Below are 14590 nucleotides of genomic sequence, written 5' to 3' on the forward strand. Positions count from 1 at the left end.
TTACATCAAAATAAATTCCTTTCCCAGAGTGCCTGTTTCCTCGCCAGAGTCTGGGATTTCACCACCTCTGGTGATTTACAATGGGTTGCTCGGTCATGGTCACCCGTTCGAGTGGGGGTATACATTTCCCACACTGCCACGTGAAGAAGTGGGGAGGTTATGGTGCGGAATAAACTACCGATAGGTGCTGAAAGAGCTTTTGAGCGATTAGCTTCCTCCAGCAGCTGGAGTGGAGATGTAGTTTGCTCCCTTATTCCCTAACTCGTAGAATTATGTAGAGCTGCGGAAACAGCGATGAGAGATGCTTTCAAACTAATACCCTAATTTAAGCATTTGAACTTTCGCTCAAAATTGCAAGATTCTGGACTTTTTCTCGATTCAGACCATTTGGTCTCCCTTTGTTTTTCAACAACACACGGGCAGGCATCTGAGCCACTTGTTCATGAAGTAGGTTACACAGGAGACTGCCACAGTGATTAGCTGATGGGGGAGGGCTGCTTGAGGTTCGCCCGACTCGTTCATGAACTCCAGACCAAAATTGGGGCTTTTCAGATTGCACAATTTATGTGTTCTGCTTGAATGAACCCTGTGTGTAGTCACACAATGGGACACGGCCCTAAAACCGTGGAAGCATCACCCATCTTGGCTGACCTGTCTGCATGGAGGTCATTATCTTTCAAAGAACACATTTTTCATCAATTCCCCCGTGTGTCCTCTCTTCCTACTCCTGAATTATTGGATGAGATGTGTAGTTTCTCGCTAATATGTCGGCCAAACACTTTACATTTAACAACCGATCCATCATAGATTGATACCATATGACTAACAGGCCATTTTCCAAAGTATTGCCCTCCTTTATTTCTATCTGGTGTAAAGGCAGCATCTCCCCAGATTCCAGAACTGTGCGACCATGCAAATCGCTCTGGTGACAGATCAAAAGCCCAGGGAGCAGTGCACAGAGAGTCATCTGAGCCACACCGGCTGTGGGATCAAGTTCATGACGTGCTGGATCAGTACACCCAGGGAATTGTCCCTCAGCCTCTCTCAGTGCTTAGTTTATGATCTGGCTCCTGTCTACTAGAAGGACTTTGGTTTTTGGCATAGATGTGGGATGATTTTGGATATCACGTACAGGATTATCTGCAATATTGTTTTTCACATGATTCTATTGCAGCGTGAAACAAGGAAACGGTTCCTCAAACGTTAAAGCTTTATGTGAGATGTGCCGAGTAGTGTCTGCAGCACATAACAGCGTTGTTTTGTTTCCCAACCTCAAAACATAAAAAAAATGGCTTGGCTCAGTTTGAAGAGTAGTCATCCAAACATGGGCCAGTGTCTAAAAAGGAAATATGCACTTGCATGTTTACACACACACACACAAACACACATGTAGCTAAATTCTCTCTAAAACCACCATATGTTCTTGGCTGAACATATGTTAACATAACTTTGGGACCAATGTACAGTATGTAAAAAGAAACATATTATGACTCCTGCTCGATGTTTATTTGGGTTTTAACTTTCCCCCCAAGTGAAGGAAATATAGAAAAGCTACATGTGTATTCCTTTACCAAAAGTCTTTCAAGCAGGCGCTCAATCAACAATCCAAAGATAATACTTAGGAAGCATAGGATGTACTTTGCCATGGACAGATGCAAATCTCGTCAATGCAAACAAACCAACAGTAATGACAGTATGCCAAGTGCATGTGAAAACACACTCTCGCCTTTAACCCAGCGGAATGTGCAAGCTATGGAAATATGGAAAAACTTGCTCGACCCCCCCCCCCCCCCCCCCCTCCCCAATGGCTGTCTGCACAATGGATTTACAAAGAGCAACAGAGCAGGCTTTGTACCTGGCACATGCCCATGCACGTCCCTAATACTGCGATGGCCACAGCACCCGTTTTCTCTTTATTTTGCCTCGACAAAAGGCTTGTGGCTTGCGAGGGCTCTCTGGAAATAAGCGAGAGTTTTTGACAGAAGCGTTTCTCCTCTGTTTTGATGGATGGTGACCCTTGAGGCATTCCCACCCCCACCCCCACCCGCACCCGCACCAAAAAACACACAGTGGCCTACCGTTCCTAACCAGGGGCCCTTTCAGCACCAACAACACAGTTGTCAGGGGAGGCTGTTGCCTCAGCTGTGTCCAGTCCGGCTGCATTCTGTGAGTCCTGTGTCCAGCACTGTGGTCAGTTTCCCAGCTGACCTTGCACATTTTGTCAGCGTGTCGCCCCCCAAACAACCGAGATCACCCCCCCCCCCCCCCCCCCCCCCCATTTCACGCTCACTGTCCTTAAAGCTGGAAAAAATCCTTTAAGAAAAGAGGCCAGTCCCCCTAAATTCTTCCATAAAAACAAAGCTTTATTTTGCATCAGGGCTTTCTGAACTTCGCTACATGTTTTCCCCGACTATGTCTTCTGCACAATACTATATAAGTGTTCATATAGTTTACCGAACCACACTGGGCATTATGCAATTACAGCATCCCCAGAATTAAGGCAAAAGAGGTCATTTGACACTAAAAGCTTATTTCTCGGTTCTATATCTGGAATGCTGATTACATTGTGTTTACTCAACCCCTATACTTCTCTCTCTCGGTCTATCTAGCCATTAAATAACCTCTTCCCTGTTGTTTACTGCTCCCTCGTCTGATCTGTCATCACTGTCTTCTGTGCTACAGGACTGCAGTGTTTACGAGATGGAGGAGAAGATCCTGGAAGTTGTGAGTACACTCTATCTCTTATGGTTTGTTTGCCAAATATATAAACTAAAGGAGACCTGGAAGGGCCTATTTAGGGGGTAAAGGGTCTTTTTTGATCGTTTGGATGAATGTCCTTTTAGATTGTGATTGTGTGCCATGCTCTCAGTAGCAAGGTCAGTTTTCTGAGTGAGGGGAGCAGACAGGTCTATAGGATTGCCAGTGGAGGAGGCGTTACTAATATGCCCGGGCCATCAATCAGTGTTTCCTGCTGCTGACACTCTCCAGACTCCTTGGTCTAACACTAAGTTTCCTCTAGCACTGTCTCTCTCCCTCTCTCTCTCTCTCTCTCTCTCTCAGACAACCTAAGGGAAGTCAACTGTAGAGATGAGGATCTCTTTGTACCATTTTGCATCATCCCGCTCTCGTCTTTGTTCTTGTCTCGTTTTTGCTCCAATTCTTGTATATAAATTTGTGAAATGTAGAACAGATCCCTCTAGTGAGGACAAATTAAAGTTTCAGTGCGGTGTGTGCACTGATGCACTAATGGTCCTTTATAGCCCATTAAACCTTTTTCTAAACATAAGATCTTTATGTCACGAGATTCACGCGTTGCAGCGTAACCCGACTTGTTCTAACCTGTGAAGCACACGGTACCCTTTGCAAACCACAGTGCACCATTATAGGATTTAACACGCCACTTATAATCCAAGATTATAAGTCTTGTGCTTCTTATTTAACTCATCGGAGCGTTTTGTTTTTCGCCTTCTCCTCCACAGTCAAAGGTTTTGAACAGCATCTGCGATCAGACTGTGAGAACCACCTCTGACCCTCTGATGAGCCAGTCCACCTGCTTGGACGAAGTGCTGCTGACCAATATCAAACCGGGCGAGGGTTTGGTAAGGAATGCTTGGATATTTTTTCCTTTTAACCCTTATCATGCTGTCTGAGTCTGGGCCAGGAACGCCTGCAATGTGTGTCAAATTGTGACCCCCCCACATCTCTGTCATACAGTTGTCTCCCTCTGGGAATATTGTATTTTATCCTCAAAGTTAAGTTATGTTTCCTTGTTTGTTTGTTTTTTAAACAGGGGATGTACATCAAGTCTACCTACGATGGGTTACATGTCATCACAGGAACCACAGAACATGTAAGTTTAACAATTTGCCACTATCCAGGGCTGAATATATTTTGTAATTGCAAATACATAGGGAGGTTAGGAAATAAATAATAATTAGCTGACCTCAGACCTGCACTTAGCTCCAGAGTATGTCAGAACTTAAATGGCCGAGTAAGAAGCAGAGTAAGAAGCTTTGTGAGAAAACAGCAGGAGATTCTCCGGAGAGTGGGAGCATTCATGTTGTTTCTAACACGCTGTAGATGCAAAACTGAATAAAAGCCAAAAAGAAAACAAAAATCTCTGGTAGAGAAAAGGGTTCCATAAATAAAGATGTTAACTCAGCAAGAAAACAAGATTCAATAGTTTTTGGTGATGCAGGCCGGTGTCAATGTGCTGCAGACAAAAATGCATGAACTCCAATTCATACAGCATGTGCTGCCTCTGCCTGCTCCGCGTCCCCACACCTGCTCCTGAGATGTCTGTGTTGTTGTGAACACGTCTTACTGCCGAATCTCCTGCTGCATTCTTCATATGTAAAATGACCCTATTTTCGATTCTGAGAATAAAATAATTTCTTGCATCTTACTCTCAAGAACAAGTTACTGATATTAGTTGGGGGAAAAAATTAAGTGCTCTCATCCTCCTCCGACTTCCTCTTCATCCTCCTCCTCCGGTACTGAGGGCCCATTGATTTACTGTATCTGGAGGAGTTAGGAACCATTCATTTGTTGATGCATTCCAGTAACGACAAAATATCACAAACAGCATCCACAAAAATAAATCCACCCACACACACACACACGGAGACAACCAGTTGGTGACTAATGCAGCAGCGTCACTGCCACGGTCGAGTCCTCACACCTCTGGTTGTTAATTGTGAATCAGGACCTGAATCATCACAGATAATGACGAGTTGATCCCGTTTGACATCCCTGGGACATGAAAGACAATTGAACTGACAGTGTTTGACTTTTCTCATGACTTTGAACTTTACAGGGTTTGTTCATAAGTTATTTGCTGTTTGAAAAAGTTCCTTCTTATAAGGATTTGGTAGTAAGTTTTGTGTTGGCAGTAGGTTCATGGTTGTATGAACGTTGTTTGTCAGGCTTTGACCTCATAAGTGTATGCTTGTTGTTTAGTCGCCTGCAGACCTGACCAGGAAGATCCACGCCGGTGATGAAGTGATCCAGGTCCACCAGCAGACAGTGGTGAGAACCTACACTTGTATTGATACTGTATATTCTGCACATATCTGACCATAAGCTATGGTTAATACAGCCCACCCTTAATAAAGGTAGTCCTAATGTTTTCCCCTGAAATATTCCAGTATGTGAGAACGCAAAACTCTGAGTCAGTTGCTCTCGATTTTTTTGTAACTTTTCCGGCCAGATCCCCAGTAAAATTTTCATGACCCCATGTGAAAATACAGCATGTTGGTGTGTTGATGAAGTTTCTTATACTCAACCGAGTTGAAACTAAAGTAAAAAAAAAAACAACAGAGAAAATACAAATATCTCAGAATGACAAAAAAAAGGTTCAAGATTTGAGATCTCGGACATTTCCGGTTGATTGTGTCTGACGTGGACAATGTCCAGCTGCGTTTTTCATATGTGAAAATGGCTACGTTGGTAATTGAGGATACACACATACAATATTACTAAACCTTACTTTGTATATGTCTCTGTGTGTTCACATCATGACAACCAGGTGGGCTGGCAGCTGAAAAACCTGGTCGTCAAACTGAGGGAGGACCCTAAAGGTGTGGCGCTCCTCCTCAAGAAGAGGCCCACTGGCACGACGGGTTTTACCCCGGCCCCACTTAAAAACATGCGCTGGAAGCCGCCAGTACCTCAGGTATAAACACACACACACACACACACACATTAACAAAAGCCTTTTTTCATTGTCAACAAATTATCAGATTGTAGGGAGTTGGTTCCCGAACCAACAAGTTCAGACAAGTGTCAGAGAGCCACCTTGAAAGTGCTGCTGGCTTAATTGTATTTCAAGTTTTTTCTCTTGCGTATTCTCAGAGACAAACAGTAACTGTCTCATGATGTCATTCAGTCTCGGATGTGAAGTTGCCTGCTTATAGGGTTGTGTCTGGGGAGACTGCATCTGGGTTATTAGAGACTATTGACCCAGATGTCTCCCATCAGATGAAGAACATAGGACTTTAGATGATATCTCTTGAGAGAAAAGAGCCTAAACGTCTTTTGTTGAACAGAGGGTCAGAGGTAGCTGATTAACATTGTGCTAATAAGGTTATGCGACTGTAATCCAATTTTCCTGTCTTCCTCATGTGAACACATTAGGCTTGGCTCCGCTTTTAACCACGTCTGGGCACCTGAGTCCCGTTTGACAGACAGAGACGGAGACAATAAGCCTGTTGTAAGCTCAGACTACCAGGACATTATCTTAACAGGTTTTTGTTTTACAGCCTGAGAAGGCAAGACGAGAAGATATCAGATAAGAGTAGGTTTCTCAAAACAACAAAGCCTCCCAACACAAAGGTGGCCAATGTCCACCAGCATCTTGTTTTAACAAGTAGTCCGAGGTATCATGGCTAACCATCTCGGCTATCTGTGAAAATAAGACCGCAGGAGGCAAAACAGAGACACATCACACATAGGGATTCAAGAAAGAATGGCACTGGCTTTGTAATGTTATACAGTTTGTGCACATGGCAGCTATGTGAAGAAAACAAAGGAGGAATGAATCATGAGATCCAACAGCAGATGTTAAGTTTGTCATTAATCTATCACTTCTACAGCTCTGCTCTATCGGTGTATCATGTTGGTCTGATGAGACTGGCGGGGACTAAGTGTGGTACATCAAGTCAAGGGCGCGATGTTGTTGAGTGTTGGGAAACATAACTGTGGTAAATGAATACAGTTTTAAGTACACGTCTCGAAGGCTATTCTGGACTTCACTTACAATCTTTCCGTACCTCAACCAAGAAGATTTATACTCAGGGAGACGCACAAGCACTTACACCATTTCACCATCTTGCGGGCTCCTCCCATTTACCAGCTTTTTTCGCTGTTTTTCAATCTTTTAATTCGGTTTCATAAAAGAATCTGTTCTGTCCGTGATCATTAATTGTGTGTGATATTGAACGTGTTGACTGATTCATTGTTTTGTTTTTTATTGTCCAGAATAATTCCTCCCTGATCAGAGCTCAGTCTCCCTGCGGCTCAGCCAACGGATCGACCAAAAAAGAGAAGCCAGCCATCATGGACTTGTACATCCCCCCTCCCCCTCAAATGCCATACACCCCACGGTGAGACATCCCATATCCTCTGCTTCAAAAAGTAGCTCGGCTTCTACACACGTAAGCAGTTGAATCATTGTAAAGTGCAGAATGTTACCTCACAACTACTGTTAGCAAAGACAACAGGGTCAGCAATACTTGGAACCGATTATCCATGTTCTACACTGCTAGCTGAGGATAGTGCAGGTGGATTTCGTGATCAAGGGGCTCATGTGATTGGAGCGTGACGAATCAGTGAAGGATGCGTTGTGACCGAAAAGACCCAATCAGCAAGCAGTTGTTGTTGTTTCCAAACATCTCCGCTTCTATCCGTCCAGACGAAAATGCAGCCCCAGAGCTTTCAAACTCATATAGGACCGGCAGCTTTACGTTTCAGAGGCTCTAAAACTCCGGAGTAGTGTGGACGCCAGACGTATCCATATTACAGTACATGCGTTTTTAAATTAAAACATACAACTAAGTTTTATTCATCAAGTGGAGTTAAAATGTAAGCTATGAAAGAACTTGTAGCCAGAGAGACGGTGGCCAGATTCCAACCCGCAGTAGGTGATGCAGTAACCCCCTCACTCAACCTTTGGGACCGTTATCGCCTTACTTCTTCTTTTTCTGCCTCCTACTCTACTTTCTGTTCTGCTCATCCTTGGCCCACTCCTCCCACCAGTCCAACCACAGACCTTACACAACAACTGCTTCATCCTCAACTAGAGGAAAAAGACAGAGCGTGCCTGCTTTGCTTAAAATGCTAACCGGGCTTTATCTTGAAAAAGAAGTGGAGAAGCCTTGACACATTTATTTAACTGGAATAACACTGAAGCCTGAAACATGCTTCTGCGACTGCGTCTGCGTCTTTTCACGCCGCTGTGGCGCAAGACTCGTTTTCATTCATGCTTCCCCAACCGTTGCGCGTCTTACAAAGCAATTCCGCGCCAGAACACTAGGCGGAGTAATGCTTTTTGTCGAGACGACCTTAGACGCCTTCTTTCTTCTTCGTCGATTGTTTATTTACATAGCCACTGCGGCTCCTCGTAGCCTTTTTCTGGCGGACAAATCCGCCAGTCAGTGACAGGTTATACAAGTGATCATACCATCGGATATCTTCTGCCAAGTGCTCTTCTATTTGGTCCATATTCGTTCTTCTAAATCTTCCGTGATTTCTGCCGGTATTATGGGGCATGAAACCGGAAATGCAGCTCCAGAAGGGATGTAGAGCAGGCCAATCACAGCCTTGCGGGCTGAGTGAGCTTGCGGAGCTTTGCCGTAAATTTTAGAAAAGGGGGTCGACACACGTCAGCACGTAAGGAGGGATACATAAGCACGTAAGGGACCCGGAAGGGCTCTTGCGCTTACGGGCCCGTGAAAACGCAGAAGCATGTTTCAGGCTTGAGGCTAGAAACATTATACTATTTGCTTTCGAATCTTCCTAATCGTGGTATTCAGGATTGGCATGTTGCGCCGTGACTAATCCACAAGCGGTTTGTTTCTCCCCTGCAGAGAGATGAGAACAGAGGCCTTCCCCAGCATCAGTAAAAGACCAAAGGGCGCTGAGTCACCAAACTCCTTCCTGGACCAGGAGAGCAGAAGACGCTGCACCATCGCAGACTACGACAAGCTTAGCGTCGGCTGTCCCATCGAGGCCAACGTGATACAGCCCAGGATGAGGGACCACAAGCCTTCACGTGGTCAGTACATTCTCACCAGGGTATCTCATGAATGTTCTACTCATGGAAAGGATAATACATTTTTTAAATGACACAAATTGTTAAATAATGATTACTCTGGCCTGTAGGAAAGCCCCGACCTCTGTCTATGCCAGTGGATACTAGTGTTGGAGTGGTTGATCCCTACGCCAAGCCCTGGGCACAAGGAAGGAAAGGTATGTACACACTCTGGATACACACCAAATCTGTTCATGCATTTTGGCAATCTAAACATTCAAGATTTTTCATCAAGATCTCTCCATTATTAAGATGTGAATTAGCCAAAATTTCTAAAAGAAAGAAAGGTACAAAAATTTGGATCCGCCACAGAACTAATGGATTATTTCTTGATCCAGGAAGTAAAATACACGTCGTCCATCTTTATTACGTATTATCTGGACCCATGAGTGAGGCTATTTCTTCTTTATTGCTGTTCATTAAATGAACTGTCTCTCTGCTCCAGGTGAAGAGCTCCTGTATCGATACCTGAGCAACGAGAGGATCCCCACCATAGTAGAGGAGGTCCCCTCAGTGTCTCCGCCCTACAGGCCTGCGGGGGAGCGACACCTTGTCCGGGTGGACCATATCCGGGGCAGCCGCTACTACTCCAACACAGACCTGCACAACAGCGCCACCATCCCCTACATGGAGGACATCAAGAAGGCCCCCGTAGCCCCCACCTCCAAGCGCACAACAGCAGAACGCTCACTACTGGTCAGTTGGATCACGCGGCTTAAGCTATTGACTCACTGATGATGCGCTTCCTGTCCGGGGCTTCTTGTTCCTGTCTTGTTCTTCCTCAGTGCCTTTTTTTTTCTTTTTTTTTCTTTTTTACGTCCAGCTGTGTTTTTCGGCAGCTTCAGGCTTTCTCACACTCCTCTCCACCCAACCTCCATACTTCCCTGGTGTTACTACTACTACCAACTACTACTCCTCAACCGTACTTTGCTTTTGTAGAACTCACTACATTACGTCATCACCCCCTTTAACACCGCCCACAGCCCTCCTCGCCTCTGACCCCCGGTCCCGTCTGTGCCTCAAGAGGATTCACTCAGTTCAGGTTTAGGACACGTTGGCCTGGTCTCTGGACTCCTCTGTACATACTGTCATGTTTCAGTTGAAATGCTCTCTGGTACCATTATTTAACGTTTCAGACAACTATCACTTCATCTTTTTGCTGGGTTTGATTTTATTTGCATAAATAAGTTATAAGATTAAAAATAAGTGGACATATTCTGTTAGTGAAACTGTGCTTTTACATGACATGTTCCATTTTTTTTCTTTTTTAAATTCACACTTTTGTGATCCGTTACATTACCCTCTGCCAACGGTTGCCTCTTGTAAGCTATGCATATTCTTCAGAAGAATTTTCTAAAAGTCCCTACAGTCGACAATGCTGCTTCAGTTTGTAAAATAATCTTTGTATTTTGTCATCAGTGGATATTTGTGCAGGTTTTAAAGCTATGCACCCTGCAGTCCCCGACCTGAAGGGGCCTATACATGCAGCTGGTTGATGGTAATAACTAGTCTTTTAAAGCAAACCAAATTTTTAGGGCACACAGGTCAAATTTCCTCTTATTGGCCGATGCTATGAAAAGACCACACGTCACAAGAGACAGAATGACAGTATTATTTAAGAGAAATACAGGGAAGACGTGTCTGATGTTGCTTTATCTGCCTTTTTGTAAGATTTGAATAGCGATTATTAAAAAATGTCAGTTATTTCAGTGAATCCTTTTGTATTGTCTTCATTTTACCATTTCGTGTGGAGTCACTGTAACAACTATGTAGCATGTTGGGCTAATGATTTCCTCTCTGAAAATGACAATGCTGGTGTTATTTCAGCTTTAATTGATGGGCAGTTTTAGTTACTGACTCACACCTTGGGGCTGAATGCAGGCGCAGGCTCTCTCTGACCTACCCTGACCTTTGAGGCTGCTTCTGCTCTTTTTAAGCGTTCACTGAAACAGGATAGCTGACGTCAAGATGCCTCTTTTCGATGCATCTCTGATGGTGATGGTTATGTCACAACTCCCCTCTTTGATGAACTTTAAATTCCAGCTGGACGGCCATATGGTCCAAACCGGTTTTCCTTCAGGAAACCTTATTCCTGAACATATGTTGCCTTTTAAAAAATTTAAACGTGAGGTTAGGATTACTACTGCCAGACAGCTTTTCCCCATATCATTGATCAGAAGAGATTGCCTGGGAGGGATCAGCACCTTCTCATCGCGGGGCTGAGGATCTTGATTGCTGTCGAGGGCGAGCAAGTCTCTCTGCATGATTTCCCTAATGGAGATGGGCCTCTTCTCTAATCTCTCCTCCTCTTCCTCCTCCTCCTTCTTCTTCTTCCTCTTCTTCGTCCTCATGTCTCGGTCAGCCCAAGCTCGCCAAGTGTTTGTCGCCTGCGGTCTTTACTAATTTGCACTTTCTGAAAGCCTGTGGTCTGCTTAAGTACTACCTGCACTCTATTTAACCCACTGCTAAGTTCGCTAACAGCTAACATGTCATGCCTGCACATCACAAATGCTCACATAGCAATGAAATGCAGATTCCTTAGTGGACTGTGCATGTCAAATGATTCATTGTTAAATTAACACAAAATCACAGATGTGTGAATGTGATGACTGTTTGTTCTCCACTTATTTACTTTCTGTGATGAACATGAAGAGTTTTTGCAGTAAAGCGTAACATGATATCAAATTTGGTCTAAAATGTGGTTGCCTGCCAGGAGAGGCTGCACTTTTAAAGTTATCATTAAAGTCAAAGCAAAAAAAGACCAGACACCACGACCAGGACCGAGACCAACAAGCGTTAACACACAGATCTTTATGTATCACAGGGACCTGATTGGTACGCTAGCAGCGACTTCCTCAACCGGTGAGTCCCTCCCTCCCTCACACACACACACACACACACACACACACACACACACACACACACACACACACACACACACACACACACACACACACACACACACACACACACACACACACACACACACACACACACACACACACACACACACACACACACACACACACACAGTCTATAGGTCAGATGACAAACATAAGAGCAGGGTGGGTCTGATGTTTACAACGAGCCACAGGGTGCAGGGGCGAGTGGGTGGGCTGCTTTTTATGATCAGGGAAAATATGCCATAGAAAACTCGGCTGTGGTTCATACAGGGCAGAGAGAGACGGAAACCGATGGTGACAGCTGTAAGGTGAAAACAACAGAGTAGCCATGCAAGTGTGAAGGTGTAGTTGTAATCTGTTCATCAATGTTTTGTGTTGTAAAGAAGAAGCCATTACATTTTGTGTACGACAGGGCGTTAAAGATCGTTAAAAGAAATTCAGGCCTGTTTAAGGGACTGATATTTAAGAGTGTGTACAATTTAGTGCAGATCCACCTAAAATTCTGGATATAGTGAATTAAATGTGGTTTGATAATGGGACTGTTGGGCCTTGGTGGAGGTGTGAGCTCTGCTGAGTGACCTTCTTGTTAGGAACTGCAGCAATATGAACTAGAAAATTATAGCAATTGTTGCTCTGCTTCAGAATAAAGAAACAATTATTCCCTAAAAAATGTCTCCATCTAATTACAAAAAAGAACAGATAAAAATGTCTGTTGCCTTTTCAAGAATAGTATATTCAATTGTATTTTTTTATCAGACTTGAATTTTCAAATCGAAACTTTATCAAATCACCGCAAACAGAATTTTAAGTTTAGATGGGTAGAAAAATTTGTCGTGTTTTGTTTAGTCATCAATACTTCTGGTGTTTGACCATCTCTCACCATCCGCCCCCCGCACGACACATTCACATTCTGGGGGAATCTTCAAAATGTCACTGCTATGACTAATCCTGATTCTTCTGCGCTCGCAACTATAAATAACTTCCACCCCACTGCAATCTATGACAACACGCCAGGGATCGACGTTGCATCTCCTCTGCTTCTTGGATGAAGGGCCTGAGGAGGTGTGACTCCCCACATTAACACCGTGATCAATGACTGAACGCCTCCCACGCTATCAGCCCACCACCCTCCCTGGCGTGCTCTATTCTCAGAGGCGCACGCGAGCGCGTCACATCCGTTTTTCCCCCGCTCGATCATAACATATTACTCACATCCTCATTAATAGAAAGATGCTATGGTGAATGTCACAGATTAGCAGCTGACTCATCGTTGGTGAGCATGTGACACTCACGGAGGAAATGGAAATTTGATCGACGGTGGATTTAACCAAGTGTCAAATTGATTTCCCCTCGGTGATCTGTAAAACCGAACCAGATTCCTTGTGACAAAGCGTAAAAATGTGCATCCAATTCATTTCTGTGGCATGTATCAAAACGGAGGAGCTTTTCTGCTCGGTCGGAAGGCAGAACGTACACAAGTATTTGAAGTTGCAAACGATCAGCATCTCCTTCAGCAGACTAGTAATTTAACAGAGGAGACAAAGACATGAAGATTTATGTATGACAGGAGGAGGAGAAAAATGTGAGCAATAGAGAGGCAGGAAAAACTAGCCAGAGACAAGTTCATACCCTGAAATTGCAGGGTGAGGCCCCGGCTGAGGTAAATGCAGTATTTTGAGCATTGGGAAGGAGCTTCCTGTCTTCCCATCCTGCTGCTGGGGCTGGTTGCCAAAAGTTTTATCAGAACCACTGGCGACCTAAATGCCGACCCTTTAACAGTAAGTCGCCACGGGATCTATTTAGTTCAGGTCAAATTAAAGTGAGTCAGATTGGAACGTAGATAGAGATAATAAACGGTTGCGAATGAGTTTGAAAGCGGTGAGTTATGTGTCGGGGGAAAAAATTCCGAGAGACGCCTTTGTCTGATCTAAAGAAGTGTACAAGACAACATGACGCTGCAATTTGAGTGGGTTGTTCCAAGCCATTAATTTGTCGACTTCTGTGTTTCTACAGGTATAATCAGCCGCATATTCGATCCTGGTCCTTCTCTCAGGCAGTAAGTAGCTGTCATGTCCCATTGACATGAACATGAAGTGTTTGCATTCAGTCTGTGACGGCATCTGCATGCGCGCGTGCCATGTGAGAAATTCCACTCTGGCCTTAGTCTCTGCAGGAGGAGGTGAAATTGAGAGCTTCGGTTACAGGCCCGTTACATCACACAGTGAGATATGACATCATGTATCTCTCTCAGACACACACACACACACACACACACACACACACAATATGTCACACACATCCTAATGTTGTTCTTTAACCTCGCTTTTATTTTGTTCATTTTATTTGCACATTTTTTTCAGTTTATGATTGAATAGCTCAACCACCACGACCAGTTCTAGGCCCAGTTTGACCTTGTGTTAAAGCAGCACTGTGTCACTTTTGACTGAGCAGCAGCGACCCCGGTAGTCCCATGTGATATTGAATTCTGTTGGGCTCCATGTCCGAGTGATAAAGTGGGTTTTGTGTAGAGAAGCCCTCGCTGAACGTTGGATATTTCCCATGATCCCCGGCTTCCGGATGCAGAAGAGCTCCCTGCTATAACAAAAACACAGACTCTGTTTAGAATTCTTCATATATTAAGTTTCTTTGCTGATCATTGGAGATAAACTCTGGTTTTTATTGACTTTAAAACATTTTTAACTGATCTATAGCTCGTCATTACTCTTGAACCTGTTGCACCTGATTTTGACAGTTGAAGCTGCGACTATCAGTCTGTTACTCACTTCTTCTCACAGGAGATCGATACTGATCCAAAAAGTTAACCAGAGCAGGAGCAGACGTTCAGGGTGAGGAGGGGGAATGGCAGAGGAACCATTCT

The 14590-nt window shown here is 44.2% G+C and overlaps 1 protein-coding gene across 1 annotated transcript in view; it reads left to right on the forward strand.

The window, feature by feature from the left end:
* The window catches only part of LOC133962010 (connector enhancer of kinase suppressor of ras 3-like), a 33899-nt gene extending 23376 nt beyond the window's left edge, over positions 1-10523 (forward strand). The window contains exons 5-13 of the mRNA XM_062397440.1: positions 2683-2724; positions 3480-3599; positions 3791-3850; positions 4960-5028; positions 5528-5674; positions 6979-7103; positions 8586-8773; positions 8881-8967; positions 9255-10523. Coding sequence (XP_062253424.1) covers positions 2683-2724; positions 3480-3599; positions 3791-3850; positions 4960-5028; positions 5528-5674; positions 6979-7103; positions 8586-8773; positions 8881-8967; positions 9255-9544 — 1128 coding nt within the window. The 3' untranslated portion in view covers positions 9545-10523. The remainder of the gene's footprint in view (positions 1-2682; positions 2725-3479; positions 3600-3790; positions 3851-4959; positions 5029-5527; positions 5675-6978; positions 7104-8585; positions 8774-8880; positions 8968-9254) is intronic.
* The last annotated feature ends 4067 nt before the right edge of the window (positions 10524-14590 follow it).

This window comes from Platichthys flesus, chromosome 10 (genome assembly GCF_949316205.1).
Source record: "Platichthys flesus chromosome 10, fPlaFle2.1, whole genome shotgun sequence".
In the NCBI taxonomy this organism is placed as follows: Eukaryota; Metazoa; Chordata; class Actinopteri; order Pleuronectiformes; family Pleuronectidae; genus Platichthys; species Platichthys flesus.